Below are 12,157 nucleotides of genomic sequence, written 5' to 3' on the forward strand. Positions count from 1 at the left end.
AAGTTGTGAATGCGGTAAAAAGACGCCATTTTGTTTCTTTCTCGACCGCGTTGTCGGCGTTCGCATGATCGGTTTTGTTTTTATCCGCGATCTAAAATTAGAATAATTGTGCTTATTTAATAATAGTAAACGATTGTTATTTCTTTCGTTTTGTGCAACATGTCGGATCGAGAGGTACTATAATTAACTTGACTTTTTTAGTTAATGGTTGAAGCTTTGTACGTTTTATTTTGCCGGGGCGCGTGAGGTTATTTGGTGCGAATGTATTTCTGGTAATTTCAGAGGAGCCGCTCTAGGACCCGCAACGGGTCTAGGGAGCCAGTACCAAAGCCTCCAACCATGTCTCGGGGACACACCAGAAGCCGGTCGAGAACACCGCCGCCGCCAAAAGCATCAAGCCGGAAGTATAGGAGCCCGTAAGTCTACAATTACAGCATTGTTTTGATTATAGTCGTTAAAAGTAGAGATTTCTAGTTATTTGCAAAGATATAATAGCATTTCCGTAGTTGTTTTTTATCGATATAACCTTGCTGTCAAGGCAACGAGTTGCGCAATAATATATTAAAAAAACGATACCGCAATTTTGAATAAATTTTTAGAACTTGATCATTTGATGTAAATTATGTGGACCTCTATAATCATACGCCTACTGGAGATGTTTTTAAATAATGAGATACTATTACAAATTTAACATAGCATGATGTAAATTATAATTTATAATATACACTGTATTGTAGATAAGCCCGCTCAAAAAGTATACAATGCTAGGCAGCTTGCGTGTTTGATCAATATAACACACATTGTTTTATCAATAACAGAAACGTTATTGCTGATAACGTTTATGTGTGCTTCGTTTTTACGATAATTGCAAACTTGTTACTGTGCTGACTGTTTGCTGTTTATGTAGCTTATATGAAATATGAAAAAGTAAAGAAAAATTTGTAAAGTTTGCCATTTATTACGATAAATGATGAACATGTTTCCATTCATTTCATACTACATCTACAAATCTACAATTAGTAATTTTTTTTTGCTATTGTTACAATGGACTTTAATTATTTGTTAACAATTTAATTAAAGTCGTATCAATAAATATGTTACGAGGATATAAATAAAAAATGTAATTCAGTTTAATGTAAATGGCAAATAAGTAAAATAATTTACATGCTAAAATTGTACAGGATATTATGTGATAACGTCACATTCAAAACATTTTGTTGTGAAGAATGATAGCCATTCTTGCGTTACTTTCCTGTTATGAATGCATGCAAAGTGCTACAAGGAAGTAGGTGTATTGGCTAATACAACACATACTAGTGTCATCAAAACTGTATACAAATATGTGAAATACAAAAGAATTTAGGTCAGGCAGATGTTTATTAAAATAAGCTTTATCAGCCGTACAAATAAACGAGTTATAACATTTTATGCAAAGAATAAACTAAGAATAAGGAAAAATCATACAAATAAACACGAAATAAATGTAACCTAGTATAACTTCGTAATAAGTATTCATACTAATGCTATTCCGTCCTTATTACGGCTACCACCCTAGTATAAGTCTGACATAACAAAGTAATAACATATCTTTTAGTACATTGTGCTGTGTTTTACAAGTTTTAGAAGCAATTTTCAGCCTAAATTTGAGATAATAGCAATGAGAGTAATACGAGAAGTAGAAAAAGTTGAGCAAATTAATAATTTCATTACGTACCTATTGAAATGGAAAATTTTGTATGAAATGTCAAAATATACGAAATTATGAAAAACCCTTTTGATATTTATAATGATTTATTTATTTACAACATGCGCCAAACCATACATACATAAAACTTATCACAATAATATACACTTTCGTTGAAAATATAAATCTTCTAAGCCTGGAGTTGTACATGTTTTGAGTACCAGTTATTTGGCAACTCTCTATCTCAAGGTGGGTTTATCTTCTGTTCTCCAGTTATTGGATAGCGTTCTCTTTCATTTGCTTGCATATTAAATGATATATTTAAATTATTTCCAATAAATATTTAAAAAATAAATAAACAGAACATCGTATGATGAAACTTCACAACAAATTCGACGAAGTCAAACGAGCGTCAGCAAAATGACAGCACCAAGGCTTAACCGTAGACAATTTCAATGTTTTTCATAATTTAGTGAATGAATTGCGACGTTGCCGCTTCGCGCCTATTGCATAGCGTGAGCATAGATACATCGACGTTATTCCAAATTTATTTGTAAGAAATTATGACATCCTTATTCTTTATTTATTCTTATCATATCTATGCATTGCATAAGGTTTGAATAAGCAAGTTTTTATTTGTACGGCTGTATAACTGTAAATAAAAGCGAAGACCGAGTGTCAAATTTCTATGTCATGTTATTAATTGCCATAAGGTTTTATGAATATACAATTATTGTGTGGAGTTATCAAACACATTTGTTGAGAAGTAAATCCTGTCAGTTTTTATTAAAGATTAGTAACTCAGGCCCCGGAACCACAGACACAATAGAAAATCTATTGTGTCACACAGACACAATAGAAAATCTATTGTGTCTGGGACCGATCGGGCCGCTTGGGGCTCAATGGGCTAGTGGCTAAATATTAATTCAATTAAATTTTAGCAAAGTATATGTGGCACACTATGAGTCTGCATTTTGGTAATATTGCTACTGGAGAAAATTCAATCGGCACTTATAGCACTATCTGTGCCTTGTGGTTTCACCCTCAGCGAAACATGCTGACAAGAGAGAGTATCTATATAGCTTGTGTCTTATTCTGGTACATAAAGTACAGCAAAGTTTCATCAAAATACATTCAGGGATTTACACAGGAAAAATAAACAAACATACATACATCCTCACAAACCTACATGTTTCTTACATTAGTAAGACTGGAAGAGATGTGTTATATATGTTAGGAATATAAATACAACAGTTATCATGTATCGTTGTAGAACACGTTCCCGCTCGGTGTCCCCGCGGCGCTACCGCTCGGCGCGCTACTCGCGCTCGCGCTCGCGCTCGTACACGCCGCGCGGCCGCTCGCACTCGCACAGCCCGATGTCGTCGCGCCGGCGGCACACGGGCGACAGGGTGAGTGGTGTAAGTTTGATTGTATCCAAACCATATTACGTGCATGCTTTATTAGTTTTAAGTGCTAAGTGTTGTGGGCGCTGGGTGGTGGGTAGAGATGGGGTTGGGCAGTGTTTTGTTTTGTATAGTAGACTTAGGCCATTCTCCCATTGCGATACGCACAAGCGATTCAAGTATCCTGCATGCCTCGGAGACTACTCACCGCGGAATATCTCGCATAAATTGTACCGGTAGCGTAGTGTGCGAGCCTACATACAAATATATGTGAGATACTCCGCGGCAACTAGGGATGTAACGATACCGATACCGACACCGATATATCGGCCGATATATCGGCAAGCCGATATATCGGTATCGCCGATAATAAATCAGCCGATACCGATATTTTTTTATTAAATTCTTTCTTTTCTTTTATGTTTTTGCATTGTATTCATTCATATTGTTTTATTTCTGTTTCTGTAATAGTGTTAAGGAAGAGCGGAACCTACTGACACAAGCATTTTATTTGCTTACTAGGAGTGCTCCAATCACAAATTTGTTTATGTAAATTAAGGAAAGATATAAATAATTTTGAATATTTTTAATTTTTAACGTGATAACGTTTTTAAAATCGTTTTAGTCGGGTGACATGTTCATAAACTTGTGTCACACCAAAACCTCACGAGCGCGATCGCAGGTATAACGAGAGAGAGACGGACCAATCTCCCGTTTCATCTCGAGCGCTGCCACTGCATTATGTTATCACGTAAACATCTCGATCGTAAACCTACTTTACAAACAACCAATTTTTTTGTTATCAAATAATTCAAAAACTCGCGCCCAATGAACGATGCGGGAGGCCGCCCGCGCGTGCGCACTTTGTTTTCTGAAAAAACTCTACCAATAGTAAACTTTTATTAGGTACTGATTGTATGTGTATTACTTAAAGTTTAACTGACTTCGTAAAATAATAATCTATACTTATAATAAATCTGTAGAGAGGCCAATTCTGTACATGAAATATATATAAAAAAACTATGAAGGGGTAATAAGAGATCGCTACTGATGCCAAAAATGCAATCAGTAAAATTTTTGTCTGTCTGTCTGTCTGTCTGTCTGTCTGTATATTCGTTATAGAAACAAAAACTACACGACGGATTTTAACCAAATTTGGCACAATTATTCTTCATACTCCTGGGCAGGTTATAGTAAAAGAATCATGTAAATCGGTGTAGAAACACCAAAGTTATACATGAAATACGCTATAAGTCATCGCGCGTGAATACAGAATCATGCCATAAGGATTATTTTTGTGTATCAGTTGCCGCGTTCGACGCGCTTCGCGGCCTGAGCTATAAAAAGGCGGCGGGTCTGCACCCGTTTCGCGTTGTCACGGCATCACGTGTGAACGGCTGAACCGATTTCGATAATTCTTTTCTATTATATTCCTTGAAGTACGAGGATGGTTCTTATGTAGAGAAAACGTAAATATGTACCACGGGCGAAGCCGGGGCGGACCGCTAGTACTAAAATAAATGGTTTTGTTGTTTTTTGATTTGGCATTTTTATTTAAAAGAATACGATTAACAGTTGTCTCTGTTAAATGTTGGTAACTTTTTATGCATAATTCACTATTTATTTTTCTACCAAGCCATCGATATCGGTATCGGTATCGGTATCGCCGATACATTACTACAAATATCGGTATCGGTATCGTATCGGCAAAATCATGTATCGTTACATCCCTAGCGGCAACTATTCTCCGAGGACTTGCAGATTACTTGAATCTCCTGTGCGTATCGTAATGGGAGAATGGCCTTATTTTGTATCATCTTTTCTCTTTGTATAAATTCTCATGTCACATTGTTAGTTATCATAATATGTCTCCATGAAACAACTGTGTATGTATGAAACAGCTGAACCGATTCACGTTAAATTTTGTAGTCATGTTTTACAATAACATAATTTTGCTTAACAGCTATAGTCCGGGATACATCGCCCATTTTTGCAAGTGATTACTATCAAGCTAATTTTTCGTGAGTAGCTTTATTTTGATGAGATGCCCAATAATTTCATGTACGAAACTCTCGATTGTGGTAGCTACCAGAGGAAACAAGGATAAAATATTTTGATTTGATGGTTCTCAAATATTAATTACTAAATGAATGTTTTTTTTTGTTAAATCTCAAGATAATTATCTAAATTATTCGAAAAAATATTTGTCCTACAAAATCTATGGTTTGATCAAAGAGTCCCCCTTTCCAATGTGTATCGATAACGAAGTCATCATCAATGATTACTAACCAGCTGATTTTTTTATTTTCAATTATTTAATACTTATATAATTCAACAGACGTATTGTCCTACAAATTGCGTAATAAATATTTGAGAACCGTCAAATCAAAATTTTTTATTCTTGTTACCTCTGTTAGCTACCACAATCGAGAGTTTCGTACATGAAATTATTGGGCATCTCATCAAAATAAAGCTACTCACGAAAAATTAGCTTGATAGTAATCACTTGCAAAAATGGGCGATGTATCCCGGACTACTAGTTTTTTTTGCTATATATGTATATATTTAATATACAATAGTTCATTACATATTATTAATTTTACTCCTTATTTATGTTGTTTATGTGATATATTTGTAAATTATAATTAATATAATAAATGATGCTAATTTAATTAGTAGGTACTTAAGCTCATGATGTTTCATTAGTTTAACATGCAAATATACAGGGTGTCCCACTATTGGTATACTAAGCGCGAAGGAACTTGTAGTTTTGCATACACTGATCACGTAAAAAATACTTTAAAAAAAAATTACGTCCAAAATTTTTTGCTAAATTTTTCCTGAAAATCCATGTTTTCTTCTCTAGCTTAGCCGGCATATACCGCTTCTCTAATATGAGCATTTTATCTATGAAAACATAATCTTAAACGATAGCTCACGTGCTGGTGGCAAAGTTGGGCGGGTAGCTTGTTATCGGTGTACACATAGAGTTTTAAGAATTCATCTATTTGAAAAAAAAATACGCCTGGAATTTTTTAATTATTTTTTACGTACTCAGCGTATGCAAAACTATAACCTCCTTTGAGCTTAGTATACCAACAGTGGGACACCCTGTATAACTTAAGCAAGAAAATAAACATAGAGTTTTAATTTTGTTTTGTCACTACAAAAAAATTTAATTTGAATTTTCCAACACAGAAATGCTTGTACGAACTACTTATTCGTATTTGTATCCTATATGTTGGAAGAGTAAAGAGTGGAATTAGAGTAAGCTAACTGGAAAATATGTTAGTTTACTAAAGGCCCATTTGCACATATATTTTAATATAAATAAATATTCTAATATAACAACTTAATATTACAAATGTCACACTGAAAAGAGAGCTCTGAAGGTAAAATTCATGTATGTATATTATGTAGTTACAAATAGTGTAGAAAAAGTAACAAAACACTGCTTAAAATTAATTTGCTGGTCCACCTGACCACTTGGAAGGGTTCAGTTAGTAATGCATGCATGTAACATTCTCAATAACCTCATTTAGAAGGTGCTAACCAGATTGATACCATTACGATTTGTCTTGATAAACATACTCTCAAAAAGGATGAAATGGTATATCATGACCATACTAGTAGTAGTGACTGTATTTTTTTCTTACTTATTTTTATTTTGTTTTTTATTCATTAAAAAAGCAATGTCAATTTTTTTTAAGCTTCTTTGCGGTTTTGTTATATGTAGAGAGGCGCCATACCACAAGTTTTAGTGTTCTCTTTTTTCAGGAGAACCCAACGCCATCCCGATGCCTCGGTGTTTTCGGACTGAGTCTCTACACTACGGAACAGCAGATTCATCACATTTTCTCGAAATACGGACAAGTTGACAAAGTACAAGTTGTTATTGATGCAAAGGTGTGTAATACTGATTAATTTGTCGTGTTAGAAATGTTTCTAGAAAGTCTGTTATCAATTACTTTTCAAGTGTGTGTTATTAAAAAAGTATTTATCAAGTGCGAAAGTTGTTAACACTTACAATTTCTCTTTACTAAGTCATAATTTAACTAACTTACTTTGGTTATTAAGCAAATTTAATTTAATAGTTGCAAATTTATTTCTTGACTAGCGGTTCGCCCCGGCGTCGCCCGTGGTACATGTTTACATTTTCTCTACATAAGAACCATCCTCGTACTTCAAGGAATATAATAAAAAAAGAATTATCGAAATCGGCTCAGCCGTTCTCGAGTTATGCGCTTACCAACACATTTTGCGATTCATTTTTATATATAAGAAGAAGAAAGAAGATAAGTTATATTTTCAGCAAATATTGTTATTGTATTATTTACCTATATCATAGTATTTATTCTTTATCTACTCTGTTTACAGACCGGTCGCTCGCGCGGTTTTTGCTTCGTCTACTTCGAGTCGCAAGAAAACGCAAAAGTTGCGAAGAACGAGTGCACCGGCATGGAGATTGACGGCAGGCGGATCCGGGTGGACTTCTCGATCACACAAAGGGCGCATACGCCAACACCTGGCATTTATATGGGGAAACCTACACAGTGAGTGACTTTGTCTACTATGTCGGAAGGAAAGTGCTTGCTTAAATGATGATTGAAATCATGATATTTTTAATAGAAAATTGTTTTTTTGTGGAAACTAATTTGGTAAATTACTTTTTCAGTATTGGACGAGGTGACAATGGATATGACAGACGCGGTCGCGACAGAGAGTAAGTTGTGTTTTATTAAGTGCTTTTATATTACTCTATCGTTACCATCACCACATTTTTGACACTACTATCATTACCACCGCTTCAACAGTACATCATACCTTTCTATCATTACTGCTGCCCCTTAACAGTGCTCATATACTGGTCTATCATTGCCGGTACCACTTCAACAGTGTTCTTATATTGTTGTCCCTTTCCAGCGACTACTACTACCGCGGCGGCGGGTACCGGGAGCGCGACTACTACGCGCGCGGCTACCGGCACCGCTCGCCCTCGCCGCACTACCGCCGCTCGCGCCGCTACGAGCGGGAGCGCTCCTACTCGCCGCGTAAGTGATACCGCAGTACCGCCGCACCGCTGTACCGCACTACCGCACTACCGGCACCGCTCGCCCTCGCCGCACTACCGCCGCTCGCGCCGCTACGAGCGGGAGCGCTCCTACTCGCCGCGTAAGTGATACCGCAGTACCGCCGCACCGCTGTACCGCACTACCGCACTACCGGCACCGCTCGCCCTCGCCGCACTACCGCCGCTCGCGCCGCTACGAGCGGGAGCGCTCCTACTCGCCGCGTAAGTGATACCGCAGTACCGCCGCACCGCTGTACCGCACTACCGCACTACCGGCACCGCTCGCCCTCGCCGCACTACCGCCGCTCGCGCCGCTACGAGCGGGAGCGCTCCTACTCGCCGCGTAAGTGATACCGCAGTACCGCCGCACCGCTGTACCGCACTACCGCACTACCGCCGTACCGTACATACCGCAGTACTGCAAGACAGTGCTTGCACACGACAACACGGCAGCAGTATGGTGAGGAGCGCTGCTATTCAGAACGTAAGTAACACCAATGCTCGCAGTGATACCAGGCACGCATTACCACACAGTCATACCGCCATACCGCACTATTGTACGGTCTCGGTCACTACGCTAAAACAAGGGATGCTGTCAATCCGCTCTGGTGTCGCGAAGTATGATGTTCTACTCCCCGAGTAAGTTACGCTTTACGCTTGCCCTTTAGTTTTTCGATATGTAAATGATAATAAATTCACATAGCAACAGTATGTTATTTACGCTAAATACTACAGTCAATTCAATATATCGATCATTTTATTTATTTTCATTTACATAAAAAAATTACCTCGAATATTACGTGTTCGAGACAATTTATATGGATGGAAAAAATCCTTCACTCTCCCAATGTTGGTTTACAATGTAAGTATTTATATGTTACAAAGCACTGCATGTATGTCTATGTCAGTTTTTAATGTGTTATCTTACTGTATGTATTACTACTATGTTCTTTTTAATCTGTTTCCCTAAAATTTTCCCAGAAAGTGTTAAGGAAGTGGTAAATATCTTCTGTGTTGTTATATTTTTCTTCAAGCATTTGGTCTGAAGATGTCCCGATTTTATTGTATACTGGTCAGATCCCTTATCTTAGAGGAATGGAGGGGAATAACATTAAATGATCATTTTCTTTGATACTATGCTCATATGGTGTGATCGAAAATGTGATTTTGTTTCAAATAATTTATGCAAAGGTTGAAAACAACTGCCGCCTTTTACTTTACCAAATATTTCTTAAATTACCTGTTAGTAACTATAACGTTGCGTATTATTCAGTTTCGCGTAGATTTTTAATTCTTTTTAATTGGAATTTTCGTAACCTTTGTTCGCGTTATTAATAAAATAATATTTGATTAATATAAACGAAGTGTTTTCCGTTTGTGTGCCCTCCATTCGTCTACAGACAGGGCTCGACCACGTGCCGTGTGCAGTTCCCGAAGTGCCGCGTGATTACATTGCTCTTTGACTTTGCAGGTCGGTATTAGTCTCGCGACGGTGACGTCACTTCAGACATTTTTTATACACCACCACTTCCCAAATGTAGCCGGATATGCATTTATAGAGAAATGTCGCGAACGGCTAAACAGTCATAGTGTAACTCGCGAGATAAGGGTCTAGATGTAAGGTAGCCACTAGATGTAACGCAAACGTTAGATGATAATAAAAGATTTACAACTAAGTCTAATATTGATTTTGTTTTTTTGAAAAGGTATTGAAACAAGAAGTAAAGGATGAAGTTCCTTGAAAAACTAACTGTGTTGAAGTTTTGAATTTTGAAATCTATATTGGTCGCCGAAAGAAGGGGCCGCCGGCTTGAGAACCGAAGTTTCGCGAACTTGTAAAGAATATGATCGGTCTGTGCAAGCTCCGATACCAAGAAGATCCGCCATCAGATCATATTCTTTCAACAAATTGTTCCAATACATTAAACACACCCTACACAGATATTTTTTGAGTGACTCGTACGTATTTCTATTCGATTCCGTAGAATTTGTATTTTATATATATGTAATTATTATTATTTAGTTTGATGATATCGTATTTTAGTGTAGACTTGTGTTGTGAACGAGTTGTTAATAAATAATGATTTTTTTAAATAACAGTGGTACTTCTTCATTGTAGTCTTTCCCACCTTATCTATCCTTTCAACATTTTATCTGTAGTAAAAACACAATAATAACTTCATAAATATTTCTGAAGGAATTGCATAATAACTTTGATGAATAACACCAATAATTAATATCTTTTACTTTCATGTTTGGGGGAAACCTAATTTTCTATCTAAATATCTTGGGATCATTCATCCATACTATGTAGCTTATTATACTGAATAAGAAGCATTGAGTTACTATGTACTACGTACTAGAGAGGACATCGTGTAGTAGCGATATTTGTAACACGAGTTAGAGCCAATCGTCTCAAACCAATTTTTGTTATATTGATTGATTGGTTTTAACCTTTTGACCGCCAGAGCAAAAACGCATCGCCGTGCCCTCCACGACAAGCCACAAATTCAATGAGATAACCTTGAAAATAGTAGGGATTCCAAAATGTTATCGATAAACATAATAATTCACGTCTGAATATTTGAATAAACAGCTTATAACACAAAAATAATATTTATTTAACCTCATCTCCTACTGTAAAAACTTAAGACCACATTAAATAGCAACTATCAACAAAAAAAATCAACCTTTTGAGATACAAAAATACATATAAAATTGCAGCAAGTTACAGCACTATTCTCTATCAGTTACGCCCCATTGGCATGTATACATGCCAATGGCGCGGGCAACCATCCTTTTTTTTATAATCTCTCGCTTCTGATTAGGGATGTGTAGCTGTATATTATTATAACTTATCGAGTTTATTTATTAAGTTTATATGAACTATAGGTATTATTGTGGAGTGTTTATTTGTAAATATCAAAACAACTATTACCTTTAAATAAAGCATTAAAACTACATATTTATTTTCCAATCATTTAGTTTAATACTTGAGTTATTACAAATACTAATTATATGTAGGTACCTATTTAGGTCAATTACCATATTTTGATATGACATAGCGACAATTTGTATCATAAGAATATTCTAATAAAGGCACTCACACTCTCGGCAATACTCGATAAAATATTTTTACAACTTTCCGCACTTAACAACACGGCACGCGCTTACGACGTCACCAGTCCGACATCTATTCATGTCAATGGCGCAGAAGGGATTGCATATCGATACTGTGCTAGGGATGCGCATGATTGGCGAAAAGGAAAATATTCAAATCAACAATATCCACAATATAGACAATATGGTATTATACCAAAGAATGTAGTATTTACCTTTTTTCTCAGTGACTAAGCTTATATATTTTTTTTGTAGTTATTACAAAAATTAAGCGAATTAGAGTAATTTCGCTGAAATTTTAATGAAGTTACTTGAATATTACACTACATCACTAGTAGGCACGTATACATGTCATTGGCGCGAGAGAACATGCTTTTTTAGCCATTAATTAAGTTATTTTTTGTCATCAAATATTTGAATAACTACTTGGCAATTTTGTTTACTGTGTACAATTATGTAATAACTGGGGATTCAGTTCATAAACTGTATAAATAAAACACGTAAAAGTAAAGGTTTAATATGTTTATTTTGTATTTATCTATGATCTGTTTCTTGGCATGTATAGGTGTCGCTGGCGCACAGGGCACGATTGCGCATGACATCTATAGATGTCATTGGCGTTCAAAAGGTTAATTGATAAGTTTATTCATATTTTTATAATAAGACAAACAATTTTTTTTTGTTTCATTGAGTTTTAATTTATAAGTAATAAGAGGAAGAATATCTACAAAGTGTATTACTCACTAGCCTTCCCGCGCCACAGCGCTTGTCGCACAGATTTTGTTCGTGGTGTCCTCTATACGTAGCAATAATACCTCAATGATAAGAAGTAATTTTGTACACTTAGTAAAAGTAATCTATTTACTTTTGTTCACT

The 12,157-nt window shown here is 36.1% G+C and overlaps 1 protein-coding gene across 5 annotated transcripts; it reads left to right on the top strand.

The window, feature by feature from the left end:
- Nucleotides 1-10,260, top strand: tra2 (transformer 2). Of its 5 annotated transcripts, none has more exons than XM_089702788.1 (8): nucleotides 1-174; nucleotides 283-416; nucleotides 2,958-3,105; nucleotides 6,871-6,996; nucleotides 7,468-7,643; nucleotides 7,766-7,813; nucleotides 8,014-8,141; nucleotides 9,868-10,260. In XM_089702788.1, the coding sequence occupies exons 1-8, from the start codon at nucleotides 160-162 to the stop codon at nucleotides 9,891-9,893; spliced, it is 801 nt and encodes a 266-aa protein (XP_089558914.1). In that variant the 5' UTR covers nucleotides 1-159; the 3' UTR covers nucleotides 9,894-10,260. The 5 variants fall into 5 exon arrangements, with proteins under 5 accessions (XP_089558914.1, XP_089558915.1, XP_089558916.1 ...); XM_089702789.1 differs by having other exon boundaries at nucleotides 2,958-3,096; nucleotides 6,868-6,996; XM_089702790.1 differs by having other exon boundaries at nucleotides 2,958-3,096.
- The last annotated feature ends 1,897 nt before the right edge of the window (nucleotides 10,261-12,157 follow it).

The sequence above is a fragment of the Colias philodice genome, chromosome 13, assembly GCF_061535455.1.
Source record: "Colias philodice isolate Cphi_HAF_F1 chromosome 13, ilColPhil1 Martin Lab GWU primary, whole genome shotgun sequence".
In the NCBI taxonomy this organism is placed as follows: Eukaryota; Metazoa; Arthropoda; class Insecta; order Lepidoptera; family Pieridae; genus Colias; species Colias philodice.

Bases quoted from the DNA above. Each gene is read 5' to 3' on its own strand.
- tra2 (XM_089702787.1), top strand. The intron at 6,997-7,467 runs GTGTGTAATACT...CTCTGTTTACAG, and splicing joins AAGTTGTTATTGATGCAAAG to ACCGGTCGCTCGCGCGGTTT. The intron at 7,644-7,765 runs GTGAGTGACTTT...TTACTTTTTCAG, and splicing joins TATATGGGGAAACCTACACA to TATTGGACGAGGTGACAATG.